The 23422-nt window shown below is 43.2% G+C and overlaps 1 protein-coding gene across 2 annotated transcripts in view; it reads right to left on the reverse strand.

The window, feature by feature from the left end:
- angpt1 (angiopoietin 1) overlaps nucleotides 1-16799 on the reverse strand; it is a 61902-nt gene extending 45103 nt beyond the window's left edge. The window contains exon 1 of one of the 2 annotated variants that reach the window (XM_021571818.2): nucleotides 15739-16799. In XM_021571818.2, the coding sequence (XP_021427493.2) occupies nucleotides 15739-16158 (420 nt within the window). In that variant the 5' untranslated portion in view covers nucleotides 16159-16799. The remainder of the gene's footprint in view (nucleotides 1-15738) is intronic. The other variant, XM_021571817.2, reaches the window with a different exon arrangement.
- Between the last annotated feature and the right edge of the window lie 6623 nt (nucleotides 16800-23422).

The raw sequence follows: 23422 nt of genomic DNA on the forward strand, positions 1-23422 counted from the left end.
AATTACGGACTCCTCTTTAAATCTGCGTATTCCTTCAAAGCTCAGTTGTCCGGAGTCTGCACAACTCTGCCAGGACCTAGGATCAAGAGAGACGCTCAAGTGTTTTAGTACTATATCTCTTGACACATTGATGAAAATAATCATGGCCTCTAAACCTTCAAGCTGCATACTGGACCCTATTCCAACTAAACTACTGAAAGAGCTGCTTCCTGTGCTTGGCCCTCCTATGTTGAACATAATAAACGGCTCTCTATCCACCAGATGTGTACCAAACTCACTAAAAGTGGCAGTAATAAAGCCTCTCTTGAAAAAGCCTAAATATAAAAAACTATTGGCCTATATCGAATCTTCCATTCATCTCTAAAATGTTAGAAAAGGCTGTTGTGCAGCAACTCACTGCCTTCCTGAAGACAAACAATGTATACGAAATGCTTCAGTCTGGTTTTAGAACCCATCATAGCACTGAGACTGCACTTTTGAAGGTGGTAAATTACCTTTTAATGGCATCAGACCGAGGCTCTGCCTCTGTCCTCGTGCTCCTAGACCTTAGTGCTGCTTTTGATACCATCGATCACCACATTCTTTTGGAGAGATTGGAAACCCAAATTGGTCTACACGGACAAGTTCTGGCCTGGTTTAGATCTTATCTGTCGGAAAGATATCTGTTTGTCTCTGTGAATGGTTTGTCCTCTGACAAATCAACTGTAAATTTCGGTGTTCCTCAAGGTTCAGTTTTAGGACCACTATTGTTTTCACTATATATTTTACCTCTTGGGGATGTCATTCGAAAACATAATATTAACTTTCACTGCTATGCGGATGACACACAGCTTTACATTTCAATGAAACATGGTAAAGCCCCAAAATTGCCCTCGCTAGAAGCACGTGTTTCAGACATAAGGAAGTGGATGGCTGCAAACTTTCTACTTTTAAACTCGGACAAAACAGAGATGCTTTTTCTAGGTCCCAAGAAACAAAGAGATCTTCTGTTGAATCTGACAATTAATCTTAATGGTTGTACAGTCGTCTCAAATAAAACTGTGAAGGACCTCTGCATTTCTCTGGACCCTGATCTCTCTTTTGAAGAACATATCAAGACTGTTTCAAGGACAGCTTTTTTCCATCTACATAACATTGCAAAAATCTTATACTTTCTGTCCAACAATGATGCAGAAAAATTAATCCATGCTTTTGTCACTTCTAGGTTAGACTACTGCAACGCTCTACTTTCCGGCTACCCGGATAAAGCACTAGATAAACTTCAGTTAGTGCTAAATACGGCTGCTAGAATCCTGACTAGAACCCAAAAATTTGATCATATTACTCCAGTGCTAGCCTCCCCACACTGGCTTCCTGTCAAGGCAAGGGCTGATTTCAAGGTTTTACTGTTAACCTCCAAAGCATTACATGGGCTTGCTCCTACCTATCTCTCTGATTTGGTCCTGCCGTACATACCTACACGTACGCCTACGGTCACAAGATGCAGGCCTCCTAATTGTCCCTAGAATTTCTAAGCAAACAGCTGGAGGCAGGGCTTTCTCCTATAGAGCTTAATTTTTATGGAATGGTCTGCCTACCCATGTGAGAGACGCAAACTCGGTCTCAACCTTTAAGTCTTTACTGAAGACTCATCTCTTCAGTGGGTCATATGATTGAGTGTAGTCTGGCCCAGGAGTGTGAAGGTGAACGGAAAGGCTCTGGAGCAACGAACCGCCCTTGCTGGCTCTGCCTGGCCGGTTCCCCTCTTTCCACTGGGATTCTCTGCCTCTAACCCTATTACAGGGGCTGAGTCACTGGCTTACTAGGGCTCTTTCATACCGTCCCTAGGAGGGGTGCGTCACTTGGGTTGAGTCACTGATGTGATCTTCCTGTCTGGGTTGGCGCCCCCCCCTTGGGTTGTGCCGTGGCGGAGATCTTTGTGGGCTATACTCGGCCTTGTCTCAGGATGGTAAGTTGGTGGTTGAAGATATCCCTCTAGTGGTGTGGGGGCTGTGCTTTGGCAAAGTGGGTGGGGTTATATCCTTCCTATTTGGCCCTGTCCGGGGGTGTCCTCGGATGGGGCCACAGTGTCTCCTGACCCCTCCTGTCTCAGCCTCCAGTATTTATGCTGCAGTAGTTTATGTGTCGGGGGGCTAGGGTCAGTTTTTTATATCTGGAGTACTTCTCCTGTCCTATTCGGTGTCCTGTGTGAAATTAAGTATGCTCTCTCTAATTCTCTCTTTCTCTCTTTCTTTCTCTCTCTCGGAGGACCTGAGCACTAGGACCATGCCTCAGGACTACCTGACATGATGACTCCTTGCTGTCCCCAGTCCACCTGGCTGTGCTGCTGCTCCAGTTTCAACTGTTCTGTCTGTGATTATTATTATTTGACCATGCTGGTTATTTATGAACATTTGAACATCTTGGCCATGTTCTGTTATAATCTCCACCCAGCACAGCCAGAAGAGGACTGGCCACCCCACATAGCCTGGTTCCTCTCTAGGTTTCTTCCTAGGTTTTGGCCTTTCACCTTAGTTTTTTCTAGCCACCGTGCTTCTACACCTGCATTGCTTGCTGTTTGGGGTTTTAGGCTGGGTTTCTGTACAGCACTTTGAGATATCAGCTGATGTACGAAGGGCTACATAAATAGATTTGATTTGATTTGATTTAAATATTTGAAATGGTCGGCTGAAATGGAGGTCCGATGCTTGGACAGTAACATTTTGCATAACTTGAAACAGATTAAAGATTCAAAAGTTTGTAAAGACAAAGGTCAAATGTTTATAAATGGGAAAAAGCTTGAGAAAAGTAAAACTATATCTGAACATGACTGCCAACAGTTTTCTGTTCTTTATGGGAAATTCGATCTTACTTCATCCATCAGATACATTAATTCCATCACGTGGACTGGGAGATGTTTCGTATTGCGTCAGATAACAACATTGACGAATACGCTGATTCGGTGTGCGAGTTCATTAGAACGTGCGTTGAAGATGTCGTTCCCATAGCAACGATTAAAACATTCCCTAACCAGAAACCGTGGATTGATGGCAGCATTCGTGTGAAACTGAAAGCGCGAACCACTGCTTTTAATCAGGGCAAGGTGTCTGGTAACATGACCGAATACAAACAGTGCAGCTATTCCCTCCGCAAGGCTATCAAACAAGCTAAGCGCCAGTACAGAGACAAAGTAGAATCTCAATTCAACGGCTCAGACACAAGAGGCATGTGGCAGGGTCTACAGTCAATCACGGACTACAGGAAGAAACCCAGCCCAGTCACGGACCAGGATGTCTTGCTCCCAGGCAGACTAAATAACTTTTTTGCCCGCTTTGAGGACAATACAGTGCCACTGACACGGCCTGCAACGAAAACATGCGGTCTCTCCTTCACTGCAGCCGAGGTGAGTAAGACATTTAAACGTGTTAACCCTCGCAAGGCTGCAGGCCCAGATGGCATCCCCAGCCGCGCCCTCAGAGCATGCGCAGACCAGCTGGCCGGTGTGTTTACGGACATATTCAATCAATCCCTATACCAGTCTGCTGTTCCCACATGCTTCAAGAGGGCCACCATTGTTCCTGTTCCCAAGAAAGCTAAGGTAACTGAGCTAAATGACTACCGCCCCGTAGCACTCACATCCGTCATCATGAAGTGCTTTGAGAGACTAGTCAAGGACCATATCACCTCCACCCTACCTGACACCCTAGACCCACTCCAATTTGCTTACCGCCCAAATAGGTCCACAGACGATGCAATCTCAACCACACTGCACACTGCCCTAACCCATCTGGACAAGAGGAATACCTATGTGAGAATGCTGTTCATCGACTACAGCTCGGCATTCAACACCATAGTACCCTCCAAGCTCGTCATCAAGCTCGAGACCCTGGGTCTCGACCCCGCCCTGTGCAACTGGGTACTGGACTTCCTGACGGGCCGCCCCCAGGTGGTGAGGGTAGGCAACAACATCTCCTCCCCGCTGATCCTCAACACTGGGGCCCCACAAGGTTGCGTTCTGAGCCCTCTCCTGTACTCCCTGTTCACCCACGACTGCGTGGCCACGCACGCCTCCAACTCAATCATCAAGTTTGCGGACGACACAACAGTGGTAGGCTTGATTACCAACAACGATGAGACGGCCTACAGGGAGGAGGTGAGGGCCCTCGGAGTGTGGTGTCAGGAAAACAACCTCACACTCAACGTCAACAAAACTAAGGAGATGATTGTGGACTTCAGGAAACAGCAGAGGGAACACCCCCCTATCCACATCGATGGAACAGTAGTGGAGAGGGTAGCAAGTTTTAAGTTCCTCGGCATACACATCACAGACAAACTGAATTGGTCCACTCACACAGACAGCATCGTGAAGAAGGCGCAGCAGCGCCTCTTCAACCTCAGGAGGCTGAAGAAATTCGGCTTGTCACCAAAAGCACTCACAAATTTCTACAGATGCACAATCGAGAGCATCCTGGCGGGCTGTATCACCGCCTGGTATGGCAACTGCACCGCCCTCAACCGTAAGGCTCTCCAGAGGGTAGTGAGGTCTGCACAACGCATCACCGGGGGCAAACTACCTGCCCTCCAGGACACCTACACCACCCGATGTCACAGGAAGGCCATAAAGATCATCAAGGACATCAACCACCCGAGCCACTGCCTGTTCACCCCGCTATCATCCAGAAGGCGAGGTCAGTACAGGTGCATCAAAGCTGGGACCGAGAGACTGAAAAACAGCTTCTATCTCAAGGCCATCAGACTGTTAAACAGCCACCACTAACACTGAGTGGCTGCTGCCAACACACTGACACTGACTCAACTCCAGCCACTTTAATAATGGGAATTGATGGGAAATGATGTAAATATATCACTAGCCACTTTAAACAATGCTACCTTATATAAATGTTACTTACCCTACATTATTCATCTCATATGCATACGTATATACTGTACTCTATATCATCGACGGTATCCTTATGTAATACATGTATCACTAGCCACTTTATACTATACTATGCCACTTTGTTTACATACTCATCTCATTTGTACATACTGTACCCGATACCATCTACTGTATCTTGCCTATGCTGCTCTGTACCATCACTCATTCATATATCCTTATGTACATATTCTTTATCCCCTTACACTGTGTACAAGACAGTAGTTTTGGAATTGTTAGTTAGATTACTTGTTATTACTGCATTGTCGGAACTAGAAGCACAAGCATTTCGCTACACTCGCATTAACATCTGCTAACCATGTGTATGTGACAAATAAAATTTGATTTGATTTAATTCTTATGTGATTGGAATCATTTATCTGGTTGGAATACTTTGCCTATCCATCTACTATACATTTATTATTAACCAATGTCAGAGAGATCTCACACATCAATTCAAGGACTTCAACAATATCATGTATTAAACGAAACACAATCCTCGGCAACCAAGGTAACACGCTACTAAAAATGTACAGACAATGACAGACGGGTAAAAAGTTTAAGATAGGAGCCAATTTCACAAGAAAGCCCAAAATAAGTTAACATAACCAAGAAGCAATTAATTTTTGATATCCTGTCTTATAAACATGAACTTACTCGAAATATGACAAGAGGGACGGAGAAAGTGTTTGCTTTGAATTTCAGCTCTCCTCTCCGAACGGCCGCAGGGATCTCGTCCAACAGAAATGTTTACATTTCTCTTTCAGATTCGGGTGCTGTGATGTGGAAGGCTTGCTTGTTATTACAATCAAGATTCTGCAAATGATTTCTTAGAGTTTGGTCTAGACAAGGATTATTTGGCTATCTTATATGACCATATTCCAGTAGCAACACCCTGATGAATCTCCAAATCCTTTACTACTGAGTTTTCTATACTTGCCCCATGTATAGTAATAAATTAGTATTTTCACCCCGTCTGAAAAACTAGATAAGGAACAGTAGTATTCTATGAATTACTCATCATATAATTGAATTATAGGCTAATATAGTAATAACCATATATTGCTGTTTTCCTTCCTTCTGTTGAGCTCCGGTCACTTAGCATCAGTCATGTGAATTCATCAAGAGAGAAAATCAATATTTTGCAGCCTTGATTGTGTGTGGATGTCTATTTTCACAAATCCTTGAGTTCCAAGGAGCTCTCTTATGTCAAAAGCAGGCCCTCAAATTACCCCAATTAATGATGTGTATCTGGACGTATGGGAGAGGAAACATATGCATTCATCCAAGACATGGGAATGGAGAAACAAAACCAAACAACAAAACAAACTCAACAAATTCAACTGCCCTCGTACTGGACCCCTAGTTTTCTAGTTTTCAGAGGAATCGAGCTTGTCATTCTCTCAAACATGGGAACGTTTCCACTGGGCTTCATCCAAGTAGGAACGTGGCCGCTAATGGCTGAGTAAACCCTCCGGCACTGCTGTCTCAATCTTCCTAGCCGTAGAACACACAGGAATATCAACCCACGGGACGTGGGTGATTCGATCCAAACATTTGGGGTATCTTTATCTCTGCCAGCACATTTCAGACATAGATGGAATTAGTTTGCCTCATGATAAAGTTGGTATGTGTGCAATCTCAAAGTTTGTGAATATGGTAGGCCTTTCTCATCACATAATAATAACCACTATGTTCCCTCACTGCCAGTGTCAGCTAAACATCTATCAGAGCTGATGCCTCTTCTATTCAAATTGAACTGCCATTTAATGCAAGGTATTGTTACATTCAGCGGCATGTCCATGTTTATCTTTCCCCCTAGCATCCCGCTAAGTGAAGAAGCGATCATTTAGAGACTCTCAAGTCATCCAGGGTTACCCTCACAAACAGAAAACCTCCTATATAAACTCCCAAGTCAAACCATGGCCCCCCTTCCCTCCTTTGCTATGGATACATCACACAACCAGCCACACTGTTACATGAGGTCTAAATGATGAGACACTTCTCCTTTGCCTCCTCATCCCCATCTCACAGCTAGACTGGACAATGTATCATCTGCAGCTGTGCGGGTCTGGACTCTGGACAGGGGGCTTTGATATCATGCGTCTGTGCTGACAGCGGTAGTCATCGTGCCCCGGGCAGAATGGGGTTGAGGGGCGCTGTGGAGGCCGCAGAGGCAGTCACTGGAAACAGGCCCTTTTTTCCTCAGTTGCGGTGCCTACTGAACAGCAGTGGAATGAAAACAAAGCAGCAGGAAGAGGTACAGTAGCCCTCACCAGAATGGAGCTGCTTTGGTCTGACCTCAGGTCATACCGGTGTAACGAAGGGAAAATGGATGCTAATGGCTACTGAGGCCGTGTGTCTCTTTCATAGGTTGAAATGTCTATAATATTCAGTATTTACACAATCAAAAAATGTCACAAGTCACAAGATATGCCATTGTTCCTGCAATTGTACAGCTAGTTTCAAATCCTAACCAACAACCCAGAGATCATGTTGTGTAAAATAATAACTACAAATAATAATGATACTTTTTTTTTCTCTAATCTGCGATCCACATGTCAACATGGAGAGAAAGCAGTTACTTTCAAGCAAAACCCCAACCCTTGGAGCTGTGGAAGCTCAGCTCATAGTCATATCATATGGAATATCCCCAGGCAGACCAGACCGGCACAGTAGAGCTCGGTTTAAACCCTGTAACATCATCATAACCCAGCGTGGTCCTCTCCAGTCACTTACAGCTCTGACTCCTCAGAGGGCCCCGAGCGGAGCAGCAGAGGACTAGAGCATACGCAGCACAATGTCGCCTTATCCCGAGGCTTTCATCTGGCTGGAACTCTGTTTATTTTTGCTTTCTCAGACTGAAGTGCAAAAGAAGTGTGTATACACACAGTGACAAGCAGGGGAGAGATCAAATGATCGAAACCAGCGCACCCCAAAGACAAGTACTGTAGGACCATCATCCCCCGGCTGAGGGACGCTTAGGGATCCTTTCCGCTAGACTATGGTTAGCATATTATAGTATGCTATAGAATACTCCAAAATCATTATGTAATATTTGAGAGCCCAATTGTTTTTATTGATTCCTCTTACATTGGAAAATGAGACTACCAGTAGTCACCTACAATATAGCATTATTAAAATGTCCCGAATAGGTCCAAAAATTAAATAAGGTAAAGTAAAGTCAAAGAAAACGCTATATTAGTATGCAGATTGACACTATGACATACAATACTACACATTAAGAAGTTTGAGAACTTAATGCATAATGTTTCAAGCTCAAGGAATGAGTTCTGGGGGCCTACAGAGGCAGATCCCACCTGACCATCTACGGACCACCATTAGTCAGACTAAATCTCATCCCCTGCTCCTCCAGTCCATCCAAACATAACCCCTCCAGACCTGCTGAGGATTAACCCCCACAACCCCAGCCTGCAGCTCCCCCGGCAGTAAAGTCCACTCAAACAAACATCTGCACCCATTTATGAGTAAACAGGCGTAAAGCTCCATTCGTTTTCCAGCTACAGGCACGTGTTCTGGGGCTGTCTTGTTGAGCGATTCTCTGGTCGTGGTCTGCATCAGTCTGGTGGTGAATGAATTTCTACCCTCGACAACAGTTACACCTCTTGTTGAAACGATCCCTTTATCCCTGCAATTTACTAGAAACACTTACAGTATCATAGTACAAGAGGTCGGTCTTATCCTGACCCAACAAAGCTTGCTAGGGCTCTATCATAAGGGTAATTGAGGCTACATTTAGTACAGTTATTCTCTAAAAGGTCAAGGTGTAAGGTGGATTGACCTTTTACTCCTATTTTAAGCAGATGTCGAAAATGATGTGACAGGGAAGAAAAGGGGAAGGGGGGGGGGGGGGGGGGGGGCAAGCACACTATCGACATCTTCACCAGTCATCTCTAGTTGGCTCTGCCAGCCACAGCCCTGGTATTGTGTGGAATGTGAGAAACCTGGCTTGGGTCCCAGACCAGGCAATCACAGTGCTGGACAGGGTTAAGATATTCTCCAGAGCTGTTCCTATGTTGGGTCTGTGTATGTGTGTGTGTGTGTGAGGGGTGTGGATGAGGTGCCACGCCGATCACAGCTCTAAACCGTTGACCCGGGACTCAAACACCTCCCACACACAAGACAAAACCACCCACCGCACTGGAAGGAGTCGTGAGTGGCCGACCACGTTGTGCAGTTCCACACGGTATGTTAATATATCATGAGATGTGGAATACAAAGAATTATTCATCAAGCAACTTTTCCCTACGCCTCACCAACACCAAAGACAGAACAAAGAAATGACTGAGGTTATTGCAAAGTGTGACATGAAGCCTGATGTGCGATTGGCCCAGATCACAACAAGAACAGAGTAAGAGAAGGAAAACTCGCCTATTCTTCATTTACTGATCCAACTCCGGCTGTGAGGGAGTGAAACTGCTTATCTGTTACCCAATATCTCCCACACTCTTTCCCTCTCTCCCCACCTTCACTTGCTTCTCTTCGTTTGTATTCCCACACGGCGGGTGCTTTTACGACCTGTTATTTATCTGCTGTTCTGTTTGTTTATTCAAAGCCTCTCACTTTGAGAGAAACTATTCCATTGCTCTCTTTCATCACCAATGTTGTGATGTTTTGATTTGTAATCATGGAAAAGTTGAAGAAGCTGATCTCTCAAATGAGGTGAAATGGCGTCCTTTGGAACTCTGGCAAGTGGCCCCAGTGCTGACAGACAAAAGCAACCGCTCACAATGCAACATCTGTAGGACACAAGCTCGAAGGGGAGTAGGGCTTAATGGCAGTGTTTTGGGATGCTTCAGGAATTTCCCCGGACTCCACGCAGTCAGCCTTATCTCTCAGATGAATAATTGTCAGATGGAACAAGATTCCGATGGGGAATTTGTAGAGGATAAATGCTACACCGGACTTGAAGATTGGCTGGACCCGAAAAAAGTTAGAAAGAAATAAGGGCATAACATTACTGTACGTTCCTTCTATTCCCGCCTCATGCCAGTAAACAGAAGTAGAAAGCCTAGGCCCACATATCTTTCCTGTGATCGCTGTCCCTGGAAGAAAACACAGCTGTAAAATTTGAAGGTACACATTTATATAAAGGCAGAGTCTTGTAGGGCCTCGTGGAATTTTACAGGGCTGAAATGAACCCAAACGGGCTCCCCGATGGACAGTTCAGAGAAATATGACAGAAACTTAACAAGCCAGAGAAATTTTGACATGAGTTATAGTCTATGTCTTATATAAATAATAGAGAGCAGTGATATACCATTGGGTTCTTTCAAATCACAGCTGGATTTCAACGATATGTTGTAGTACACTGTGATAGCAGCATTTATTGGACCACTGACTGAACAATCCGTTTTTATAGTGTTGTATAATATTCCACAATGGCTACTATCTTATATTTGGGTCAGAATCACTCACCCATACAGGCTTCGCACTGTATGCTGTACGTTTGGCAATGCTTGCGAGCTATAACCCCTAAAGACAAGCGCAACGACTGAGACTTTAGCAGACACTCTTATCGAGAGGCACTTACAGGAGCAATGATGGTTAAATTGCCTTGCTCAAGGGCACATCGGAAAATGTTTTACCTAGTCGGCTCAGGGATTTGAACCAGCAGCCTTTCAATTTCTGGTCCTACGCTCTTAACCGCAAGGCTACCTGCCACCCAAGGTATGTTAATTCCTTATACAGGCACACCATACTGAACCATTACTCAAAACAAGGTCAAATGTCATCGAGAACGGAAGTATCCAAATATCAGTTCCCCTGACATACAGTATAGGCCGATGGTAAAGCTCTCTATATCACCTGAGTGACATGCTGCAGCCCACTCTCTCTTATTTATAATACCTGTGGTAATCCCAGGAAGAAAAATGTGTTCCGTTGAAGAAGTGAATATACTCGGAAACCCAAACATAATACAGAACGTTCTCAATTGATTTCACACATATACTGGGGAGTGCAGAGCATTAAGTAAAATGTCTTTGAGCGGTGTATAGCAAATGACTGGCACTCCGAAGCAAATACAAAAATAATATTGCAATTAAAGCTAGGTAAATCCTGTACCAAGAGCCCACTGGAGGTTAATTCATTGAAATGAATGATGGGAGTTTAACCACATGTACACATGATGCCTCAGAGAGAACTCAAGAGAAACTGGAGAGACTCTCAAGACCGTGGGCATTAAAAACCTCCCCTATTCACTTTGGTTGCGTAACCATGGCGTAGAGTTGAAACTACTTTTCTGCCCAATATCAAAAGTTCTAACAGGTTCGAAGCTAACGACCACAATGAAATACGATTTCTGGGAAAAGAGTTTGATACTAAGTGAGCTGCCATATTGACCGTGACAAACATACCTAATGCCCATTTCCTGAAAATAACAATAACCATGTCGGCCTCAATGTTCACATCCATGTGGGAATACTGTGACATTGTAATGGACTTCCTTATCTACCCCCTTGAATCTCTGTTCTCTTTTCCACCTTCTCTGCTAGTGCAAGTGAGGCAAAGATTCATCTCTGGAAGCAGTAGCAGAGTACAACAGCCCCTTCTGCTATTTTCCTAGTCTTGCAACTTCTGCAAGGGACAGGAAGGAAGCGCTTCTCAGTCTGTTGTGTGTCCAGTAGCTCGCTGCATCGTCCGATTTGTTCGTTTTGGCCCGCGTTATTTGTAAAAAAGAAGCTTTGATACAGAGGAAGTCACCCCTAAAATAACTTAGTCTTTCCTTGGCTCTTTAGGCAGGCTGTGTGGCCTTCTGACAGCGTTAAGAAATATTCACCCCTTTTTGCTGTATTAGCCCCAAGGTGGGAAGGGGCTAATGTTACGGCTAGGAACGACCCATGTTGTGCATCCTGATTACACTAACAGGCAGAGCAATAGGAAATTCACAGGGATAGCACTGTGAACAGCACTGATATCATCTCTCCTCTTTTAACTTCAACAGCTTATTCTGGCAATGCCTCCCCCTGAAGAAACATTGGTTTGAAACCCTTTCTACGCTCGGCACTAAAGTGAACGTGTGAAGATCTATCACTTTCACTCCTGGGGAGCAGGATTTCTTTTTGGCTCCTTGAAATGGACCTTGGTCCAAGTTTCAATGACTTGAGTTGTCCTTGAATTATTGAGGAAGTGGAAAGGAGATCTTGAGTGTATCTCTCCCATAGCTGATTTATATCATTCAAACGTTGAATGCATCTGGAAGTGATCGGGTGAGTGATACGAAACACCTCACCCGATGTTATTTTAACTTTGATTTCATGTTTTTTGTTTGTCGTTAAAAGGCAAACTCGATGATCTCTCTTCTACAACTGACCATGCACACTTTCACAAACCAGGCAGAGATGGAATGGAGTGGGGATGCATTAATTGGCTACTTTCCAGCAACAAATACCCAAAGATCACAGGCAATCTGGTCCAATTCCCCCTTCTTTACAGGCCTGCCGGGGAAGTAATCCTTGGACCAACAGAAGCCACCTTTGACTGCGCAGGAATGTTATCAGTGCCTGCTCTTCCCTGGGCCGACCAGACTTCCACGGAGGGGAAAGATTGGGACGGCCTAATAATTCCCGAACAGCTGCTTGCTGCATCTACCCCCAACAAGTTAAGGCGCCCATGCATCGAGGCGTGTGTGGTATCCTTTGTGGATTCTTTCATCAGTGGTGGCTGGAGTAGCTTTAGGGACAGCTCTCCTCTTGACAAGCAGTCAAAGCTTACGTGATTAAGATAGATCGACTGGCTGGGACACTTAATCCTCTGTTTGATGAGAAATGTTAACTGCATCCTGATGTTCCCGCACCTCCGTAATTGGGCTGAATTATCACTGCGTGCTGCCTCTTAAAACGTCTCCCCTAATTCTTATTATGTTGTTGTCCACTGGTTACTGTCACTTCTATTGTCAATCAACTGTTGACAAGATTATTGCATATTGTTCTTTCAGAATATTGAAGATGTGCTGGATGCAGGATTTTTTTTGTTTTCCCTTTGTTTTTTGTACCCCTTAAGATGAAAAAATGTCAGAGGTCTGCAGAGAATGCAAATGTGTCGGGGAAGAAACACGAATGGTATTAGTGGTGATGGCAGATGCTTTCACACACTACCATTTTTACGTTTGAGCAAAAAAAAAGTTATTCCAACCGTCTCATTAAGTCTAGAATTCAGTCTACAATTGCTGCTGGTACTGTTTATATAGTACCATCATGGACTGTCGAAGTACCTATATCAATATGAATCAATGTCCATGTCCATGTGATTTCATCTCAGACTCCTTTTTACTCAGGGTGACCTTACAGTAGTCCTACACTGTTAGAAAAAAGCCAACTTGCTTAATCAGCCTTATTCCGCGAGTTGATTGGACTTCAAAAGGACAAGAATTTGAGCTGTGTACTCAAACTCTGCTCAAAGTTGGTTCAGCTATAAGGTCATATGTGCCCAAATGTTGAGCAAACTCACAATCCCAATGCAGCTGGTTGACTTATAATTGCACATAGAATTAACTTCAATGTTATTTTGTTGAGCAAACTCACAATCATATTGCAACTGCTTGCGTTACAATTGTACATTGAATCAACATGATTTAATTTTTTTACAATGTATAGTCATGGTCCTCATTATGTAATTTTTCTCCACGGAACAATATTTTGCATGCCAATAGTTTTTCTTAATTTATATAGGTCATCATTCCCACAACCATTTACAGCCCACAGCTTATCTCAAGATTTCTAGCAGTTTTTACCACTGAAATTCCTCTTCCCAGATACGAGATAAACCGAGTGATGTATAGTGATGTGTGTAGTTTCTGAGCAAAAGCCAACCAATTTATTTGGGAATTGATATGTGCATACCTCTATGTTTGTGCTTTACTAGTGTGAGATACAACATACAGTAAGAAGCAATAACATCTCTACTACTTTCCTAACTACAAACTCAACCAACAGTTCATTGGAATGAAATGTTGGGTCATTTATAAAGAACGACCATTTCTCACAACCAGAGGAGTGGAAAGAATACATTTCAGAGGTAGATGAAAAGCAGTAATACCGTTGAGAAACTTGCCTCAATAGCTTTTAAGATGGTGCTCCAATTGCTAGTGAGCAGAGACCCCAGCACGCTAACGGGTATTGATGATGCTCAGTTAAATTAATCCCACAATTCCAGAGAAAACTATCAAATCTATTGTGCATTACGTGCAATTATTTGTTCATTTTGTGCCAACATTTTACAGACAAAAATAAACGATTGTGTGTTTAAGCAATTCATCATAGATTGGCCCTCCTAATCTTCTTGCAAAGTCACATTATTGTGAAAAGTACAGCAGAGCTGCTTTTCCGAATGTAGAGTTTGTTTATTTGACTCATGTCTTCATTTCAGAGAGATAGTTTATATTTTCAACGATAAGGAGTCTAAGATGAACAATTCAGTTGCCAAGTGGTATCAGTGATGACTTCACAATTCATTAACGTCACAGTGAAACCATATTCCTGGTCATAAACACCTGACTGGCTTTACAAGTTGGAGGAAAAGGATGTGAGGAGTCGTATGCACCACAGGCATCTGTCTCTTAAACCCCTGATAGAGAGTACATTTGCTTAGTTCCCTTGCCTACAATTCTTGGCAAGCCTATCGACAAGTATATTTGTTGGTTGATTGCATTCCCAGTTGAATTCAATGAGCACTGCATTGCAAAATCATTATTTCTGTTTCCCGCAATACTGCTTACCCAATTGTAAAGTCACATTAAGTATAAAAACTGGATCTGCCCTTGCCTGTTGAAAATCCAATTTGAAGGTTACCCATGAAAAAATGTAGCTTGAGCTTTGAAATAAAGATGTATACACAATTTTGCAAGGCAAAAGATACAGATCAGAAAATGGAAGATCTATTCCCTTTAAAACTAGTCTATTCCCAATAATCAGTACGTTTTCACATTTATTTTTCATTTTTATGTCTTTCATGTTAGTAAATCCTTTACTTATAGAAAATATCTGATGATTCCATTAACTTGCTTTCTTTATATTCTAAAGCTAGAGTGTGGACTAATGGAAAGTCCTGGGTGGCGGTACATAGAGGGAGCATTCTTCCGTCGTACTCTAGCAGTGGTCCTTACAGGCTTCCTGTCATTAAAAGAGACAGCACACTGGAGAACTCTGGAGGACTGACATATTACGACCACGCATTGTGACGGATGCAGCGTGGAACATAACTTGACATCTGTGGAATTTTGCTCAGGGAGCACAGAGTTTTTCGGAGAAGTACCAAACACTGATCTTACACAAATAGATCAATGGTTAATATATACAGTTACGTAACAAAACAGCTTTGTGGATGTAAATTGTTTATGGGATGTTGGTTATTTTGTCGGTATGGGACAGCCGTACAAAGGCTTTTAACTAGATTCCTCATGAGATTTGTTCACAGTTTTACATTTGTCATAATAATCATTCATCAATTCAAGACCCTCTCCAAGATCTTAAACCACGAATACCGGAGTCGCAGCACACAGCTCCAGCCATAGAGAGCACAGATGTATCCCTGACAATACTGTAAGAACTTTCATTAAGACAACCACAAGGAAACTCCAATTGAAAGCCGGAGAACATCACTCTCAAACGCACATACATTTAAAGGGGTCACAAAAAAAAACCCATCAGAGCCAGACACAACAACACAGCCCTTGCGTAAACACAGACCGCTTCAATGCATACTCAGAAAGTAAACATAAAAGGACACCTGCACAAGCTTTCGACTATGACTCCGGTCACCGCATTGCATTGCTTATGACAGTGTGACCACTTCTCCCTTACCTTCTGCAGCCACTGAGTGTAGTTCTCCATGACGTGCTCCAGGTGTTGGATCTTCTGGGAAGCGAAGTCCTGCTCCAGGGGTGGAGCGTCTCTCTGCAGCGCATTGGCGCTGTTAAACTGTGTCGCGGCTTTCCCTTGTCGGCACGAATTCCCTCCACTGCTGTCGCCCTCAGGTAGGATAAAGGTGTAGGTGCACTGTCCATGCTGGACTCTGTGGTACCTCCGATTACTGCTGCTACTACTTTCACTACTACTACCGCTGCTGCTGCTGCTACCCGTGCTGCCACCTGTGCTGCCCTGTCCTGCGCCGCTGGCACTGCCATCTGTCCCTTTTCTATGCTCCCCCCCGCTGCAGCCCACTGCCACCAGTAGGGCTGCCAACGAAAGCAAGTGGCAGGCAAACTTGTTCCACAACATCATTCCAGCCTGGAGGAAAGGTTGAAAAAGTAAAGTCCTTTTATCGTTGGCTTCTGGATGACTTTTCGTCTGTTCAGCGGTCGGTCTTGGGCCAGTATTTCTTTTAGTGGATCAGAATGCTGTACGGATCCCAGTCGATGTAGAACACGTGTCATCCATCCCCGTGCTGGACCTCCTACTGTGAGAAGGTCTGGAGGGCATCTCCGGTGTGCTCACACACGTACACACACACTGGAGCGCTATGTGTCCGGTCAGAAGTCAGCCAGAAGTCCAGTCGTCCAGGGCTCGCCGCATACACGTGTTGCGCCGTGACAGCTTGTGTGTTTATATAGATGGTCCTTTTTACACTGTATCAATGCAGTGTATCAATGCACTGTATCAATGTCTACATGTGTTAAATACAAGGGTCAGTGCATACGGATCGTGTCGTCAGACCTCCTCTTGTGTGACTGCTTTGCTCTTCCTCCTCCGTCTCTGCTCTGGTTTCCCTGTGTGACTAAACGACTGGAGCGAGGCTCACTAAAGAACAGCACCAGGCTTCCAGCACACTCTGAGCCTGCCCCTCACAGAGACTGCAGAGGAATGTGTGTTTATGGACGAGTCGCTCTCTCTCTCTCTCTCTCCCTCGTGTGTGTGTGTGTGTGTGTGTGTGTGTGTGTGTGTGTGTGTGTGTGTGTGTGTGTGTGTAAGGCAGAGAGGGACCCCAAGCACAGAGGATGTGCTCAGACTGCGAGGATTGGTTTACACGCTCTCTGACCTGAGGCTTGTGTGGTAGCCCTGCCCCTGTACACACTCAGTCTGTTCCCGTCTCCCCTGCACTACAGTACACAGCAGATGCCACAGGATTCTCACTGTCCACCACTCAACTATATAACACTCAACGATACAACACAGGGGTTCACAATGCTGTGTTGTATTTCCATGGTTTTTAGTAAATCGAGTTTTATCCCATTTAGGTGGTAAGAGAATTCAATGTTTACATACTTTATCATATTGAGTGAAGTGATATATCATATCTAATGTAATTCTTCTCCTCTCACCAAAAATAGCCACAACATGGTTCGAAACTCTGCGAAAGCTGTCAAAATACCAATCCGGGAGAGCTCTCCGTGTTTTAAGGAAAACAAAACCGAAATCCAAAAGTAGACAGAGGAATGTCTTCATCGGCAGCCAGCAAGGGAAGCCAAGGGAATAGTGTGGTGAAAGGCCCAGTGTCAAAGGTCAAGTCCCTATTATGGACAGTGTCCTGACATCCTTATGATTCAGGGAAGGCTATCAACAGATAGAGATGACCAGGCCCTCATCACTTCACTGTGGTCCAAACCACCCTGATGTGTGTGTGATAAAGTGTGTGTATTCTGTGATAGTGGATACAACCTAATGTTGGGCTCACAGTGTGGGAGAAGGAGGGGTGTGTGAGTTAATGCATGGAGGAGACCCAAGATAACAAACCCTGGCTACTCAAGACACAAAGCATGTGCAAACATTTCTGGGAAAACTGGGTACAGTTGATGAATTTCGCTGGTGTCCTAAAACATGGGTGTCCTGTTACGAAGTCCAAATGAACCAGAGAGTCCTTGAGTGCATTAAATCAAAACTACTAGCATTGTCATAAACATGAGCTTAAATGCCATGCTGTCAAATAAGATATACTATCAAACAGTCCACAGCCCAGGGTTGGGCTCAATTCGAATGGAAGGAAGTCAATTAAAGTACTTCCAATTCAATTATTGAAAAAAGGTTCCTCTATTTTCAATGACTTCTCAATAAACTGAAAAGGAGAAACTATATATCTCAAAAGTTACAAAATGTAGGAATTTTCACAATTTTCACTCTCAAATCAAATGTATTTGTCACATCTCATAAACAACAGGTGTCGACTAACAGTGAAATGCTTTCTTCTAACAGTTCATAAACAACAAGTGTCGACTAACAGTGAAATGCTTTCTTCTAACAGTTCATAAACAACAGGTGTAGACTAACAGTGAAATGCTTACTTGTCACTTTTCATAAACAACAAGTGTAGACTAACAGTGAAATGCTTACTTAATGGCCCTTCCCAAACAATGCAGAAAGAAAAAAAGAGAAATAATAGAAAAATAATAACATGAGTTATAAATACACAATGAGTAACGATAACTTATCTATATACACAGGGTACCAGCACCGAGTCAATGTGCAGGGGTACGAGGTGATTGAGGTAGATATGTACATATACAATAGGCAGGGATAAAGTGACCAGGCAACAGGATAGATAATAAACAGTAGCAGCAGCGTACGTGATGACTCAAAAGACAGTCCAAGACTAACCATTTAGCAGTCTTGTGGCTTAGGAGTAGGTCCTGTTGGTTCCAGACTGGTGGATGAGTACCACTTGCTATGCGGTAGCAGAGAGAACAGTCTATGACTTGGGTGACAATTGTTAGGGCCTTCCTCTGACACCGCCATCCTCTGTCATATAGGCGCTCGGAGCTCGGCCCCAGTGATGCACTGGGCAGTAAGCAATACTCTCTGTAGCGCCTTGGGGTCAGATGCAGAGCAGTTGCCATTCCAAGCAGTGATGTAGCCAGTTAAGATGCTCTCAATGTTGCAGCTGTGTAACGTTTAGAGGATCTGAGGGCCCATGCTGAATCTTTTCAGCCTTCTGAGGGGGAAGAGGCATTGCCGTGCCTTCTTCGCGACTGTGATGGTGTGTGGGGACCATGATAATTCCTTAGTGATGTGGACACCGAGGAACTTGAAGATCTCAAACCTCTCCACTACAGCCCTGTCAATGTGGATGGGGGCGTGCTCAGCCCTCCGTATCCTGTAGTCCACGGTCAGCTCCTTTGTCTTGCTGACATTGAGGGAGAGGTTGTTGTCCTGGCGCCACACTGCCAGGTCACTGACCTCTTCCCTATAGGCTGTCTCATCGTCATTGGTGATCTGGCCAACCACCGTCGCGTCATCAGCAAACTTAAAGGTGCTACACATAGAATTTTTGGGGACATTTTGCGTTGTCAGAAAGTGTACATAATATATCTGCAGCTAATAGTGGAATGATAATGTTTCATAGTATTACTTACCCAGCAGTGTTGGGATTGGGTGTGATATTCACCCATCTGTTGTCAAAATGGGAAACTGTTCTGACTTTGTTTTGGTCCACCAACCTTAAGACAATGGTTTTGGTCCAGCAGCTTCAAACAGCTGTAAAAATAGAACGTTTTGTTATTGAAAATATATTTACAACGATTTAGATGGTACAATGATTCCCTACAATATTCAGTGCTTCTTTTCTCACATAAACTGAAACCGTGTCAATTTTTTGCAACCAGGAAATTACACAGCAATTTCCACCAAGTAACACAGCCACATTTTGACAACAGATTCCACCCCGGCAGGAGAAATCAGTGGTTGAATAAGTAGCAATACAGTAATACTGTGAAACAATATCATTCCACTATAACAGCAGATATATTATAGACATTTTCTGAAATTACAATGCGCAAAAATATAAATAAATCCTGTGGAGCAACTTTAATGATGGTGTTAGAGTTGTGCGCAGCCATGCAGTCATTGGCCCAAGTGCCAATACATGTCTACTCTATAAAATGACGAAGTAGAAACGGTCATATCAGAAACAACTTCCTTTTATTCCAGCTTGCATTGGCATTGTCTGCCTTTCCATAACACACAAGCTGTTTGTATTTACATCATCTTAATTGAGTTGTGTAATCTCAGATCTTAATTCTCATAGGAATGTAAACATGAAACATGACTGAGAAAACAAACGCTGTTCCAAAGCTACTACTGTCATTTTTCTAACTGTTGAGGTCCCAAGTTGGTCTTTCGCCATAACACTTTCTTTGACAAAATGGCTAACTATGGCAATGAAGCACAGAATGGATTGTGTCAGTTTCTCAAGGCCCGAATGCAGCTGTTCTAAATCAGTATCTGGCTCATGCTGTGCTTTTGGAAAAGAAATGAGCAACATTTATTTGGTTGTCTGTTGATTTTATCAATGTATGTGTACACATACAAGACAAATATACAGTTGAAGTCGGAAGATTACATACACTAAGGTTGGCGTCATTAAAACATGTTTTTCAACCACTACACAAATTTCAGAAGTTTACATACACTTAGTTGACTGTGCCTTTAAACAGCTTGGAAAATTCCAGAAAATGATGTCATGGCTTTAGAAGCTTCTGATAGGCTAATTGACATCATTTGAGTCACTTGGAGGTGTACCTGTGGATGTATTTCAAGGCCTACCTACAAACTCAGTGCCTCTTTGCTTGACATCATGAGAAAATCAAAAGAAATCAGCCAAGACCTCAGAAAGAAAATTGTAGACCTCCACAAGTCTGGTTCATCCTTGGGAACAATTTCCAAACAGTTGAAGGTACCACATTCATCTGTACAAACAATAGTACGCAAGTATAAACACCATGGGACCACGCAGCCGTCATACCGCTCAGGAAGGAGACGCGTTCTGTCTCCTAGAGATGAACGTACTTTGGTGCGAAAAGTGCAAATCAATCTCAGAACAACAGCAAAGGACCCTGTGAAGATGCTGGAGGAAACAGGTACAAAAGTATCTATATCCACAGTAAAACGAGTCCTATATCGACATAACCTGAAAGGCCGCTCAGCAAGGAAGAAGCCACTGCTCCAAAACCGCCATAAAAAAGCCAGACTACGGTTTGCAACTGCATATGGGAACAAAGATCGTACTTTTTGGAGAAATATCGTCTGGTCTGATGAAACAAAAATAGAACTGTTTGGCCGTAATGACCATAGATCGGAGGAAAAAGGGGGAGGCTTGCAAGCCGAAGAACACCATCCCAACCGTGAAGCACGGGGGTGGCAGCATCATGTTGTGGGGTTACTTTGCTGCAGGAGGGACTGGATCACTTCACAAAATAGATGGCATCATTATTATGGCAAAATAGATGGCATCATTATTATTGCAAAATTATGTGGATATAATGAAGCAACATCTCAAGATATCAGTCAGGAAGTTAAAGCTTGGTCGCAAATAGGTCTTCCAAATGGACAATGACCCCAAGCATACTTCCAAAATGGCAAAATGGCTTAAGGACAACAAAATCAAGGTATTGGAGTGGCCATCACAAAGCTCTGACCTCAATCCCATAGAATATTTGTGGGCAGAACTGAAAAAGCGTGTGGGAGCAAGGAGGCCTACAAACCTGACTCAATTACACCAGCGCTGTCAGGAGGAATGGGCCAAAATTCGCCCAACTTGTTGTGGGAAGCTTGTGGAAGGTTACCCGAAACGTTTGACCCAAGTTAACCTCTCTGATCTCCCCATCCCGGATCCGGTATCAGGAATACAGACTCAAGCTCATTACCATAACGCAACGTTAACTATTCATGAAAATCGCAAATTAAATGAAATAAATATGCCATCTCTCAAGCTTAGCCTTTTGTAAACAACACTGTCATCTCAGATTTTCAAAATATGCTTCTCAACCATAGGAAAACAATAATTTGTGTAAAAGTAGCTAGCTAGCGTAGCATTTAGCGTTAGCATTAGCGTTAGCATCCAGCACGCAACATTTCAACAAAAACATAAAAGCCTTCAAATAAAATAATTTACCTTTGAAGAACTTCTGATGTTTTCAATGAGGATACTCTCAGTTAGATAGCAGATGCTCAGTTTTTCCAAAAAGATTATTTGTGTATTAGAAATAGCTCCGTTTTATACATCACATTTGGCTACCAAAAAAAAACGAAAATTCAGTCCTCAAAACGCAAACTTTTTTCCAAATTAACTCCATAATATCGACTGAAAACATGGCAAACGTTGTTTAGAATCAATCCTCAAGGTGTTTTTCACATATCTCTTCATTGATATATCGTTCTTGGAAGCATGGTTTCTCCCCTCAATCAAATGGAAAAGTACAAGCAGCTGGCAATTGCGCACCGAATTCCACGCAGGACACCAGGCGGACACTTGGAAAATGTAGTCTCTTATGGTCAATCTTCCAATGATATGCCTACAAATACGTCACAATGCTGCTAACACTTTGGGGGAACGACAGAAAGTGTAGGCTCATTCCTTGCGCAATCACAGCCATATAAGGAGACAATGGAAAACAGAGCTTCAGAAATCTGCTCATTTCCTGGTTGACGCATCATCTTGGTTTCGCCTGTAGAATGAGTTCTGGGGCACTTACAGACAATATCTTTGCAGATTCTGAAACTTCAGAGTGTTTTCTTTCAAAAACTGTCAAGACTATGCATAGTCGAGCATCTTTTCGTGACAAAATATCGCGCTTAAAACGGGAACGTTTTTTATCCAAAAATGAAATAGCGCCCCTAGAGATCAAAGAGGTTAAACAATTTAAATGCAATGCTACCAAATACTAATAGAGTGTATGTAAACTTCTGACCCACTGGGAATGTGATGAAAGAAATAAAAGTTGAAATAAATCATTCTCTCTATTATTCTGACATTTCACATTCTTAAAATAAAGAGGTGATCCTAACAGACCTAAAACAGAGAATTTCTACTAGGATTAAATGTCAGGAATTGGGAAAAACTGAGTTTAAATGTAGTTGGATAAGGTGTATGTAAACTTCCGACTTCAACTGTAAATGCAAGACAATTCAAATCGAGACTACTGAATTGTCTATAAATATTAAGATTCAAAAAGATAAAAATGTAATTAAAAAAGTATTGCTATACATGAAAGACAAGTTTCAATTGTCATGAAGGTATTACATTGTCTTCACATTTGCCTCCTACATCAATAGCACATTGTTTTCTTTTCACATTATGGAAGAAAGAAAACTGTTACAAAATGCACAAAGTGAGTTGAACTTAACTCAGGGTTATCTCCCAATAGAGGCTTAAGCAACTAATTCGTACCCACTTCAATAGCTTAAGACCCTTCGTACTTACCTGCTCCGTTAACGAGGCACATTTTAATGAATTACATAGTTGTGCAATCCAGTCAGAGTTCCACCGTGGTGCTGACACTATGAGGACAGAGAAGAGGCTTTAGCCCCTAATCCTCAGGTTTGTCATGGCAACGCTGAACCTGCGCCAGCGTCCATACCATTCATTGCAAGTGCTAATGCTGGCCATAACAGTGTATTATTCTCCTGTTTGGAGTTCTGAGTCCAGGGCAGACCTGTGAGCTCTACATATTCTCCTACTGAAATGCCCACAGTCGAGTCCCTCCGTGGTCTCAGGAGGCCGTAAAGCAATCACACAATGGCTGGCTGTGTTGACAGGACTCAGCGTGCAGACTTCACT

Source organism: Oncorhynchus mykiss, chromosome 18, assembly GCF_013265735.2.
Source record: "Oncorhynchus mykiss isolate Arlee chromosome 18, USDA_OmykA_1.1, whole genome shotgun sequence".
Classification (NCBI taxonomy): Eukaryota; Metazoa; Chordata; class Actinopteri; order Salmoniformes; family Salmonidae; genus Oncorhynchus; species Oncorhynchus mykiss.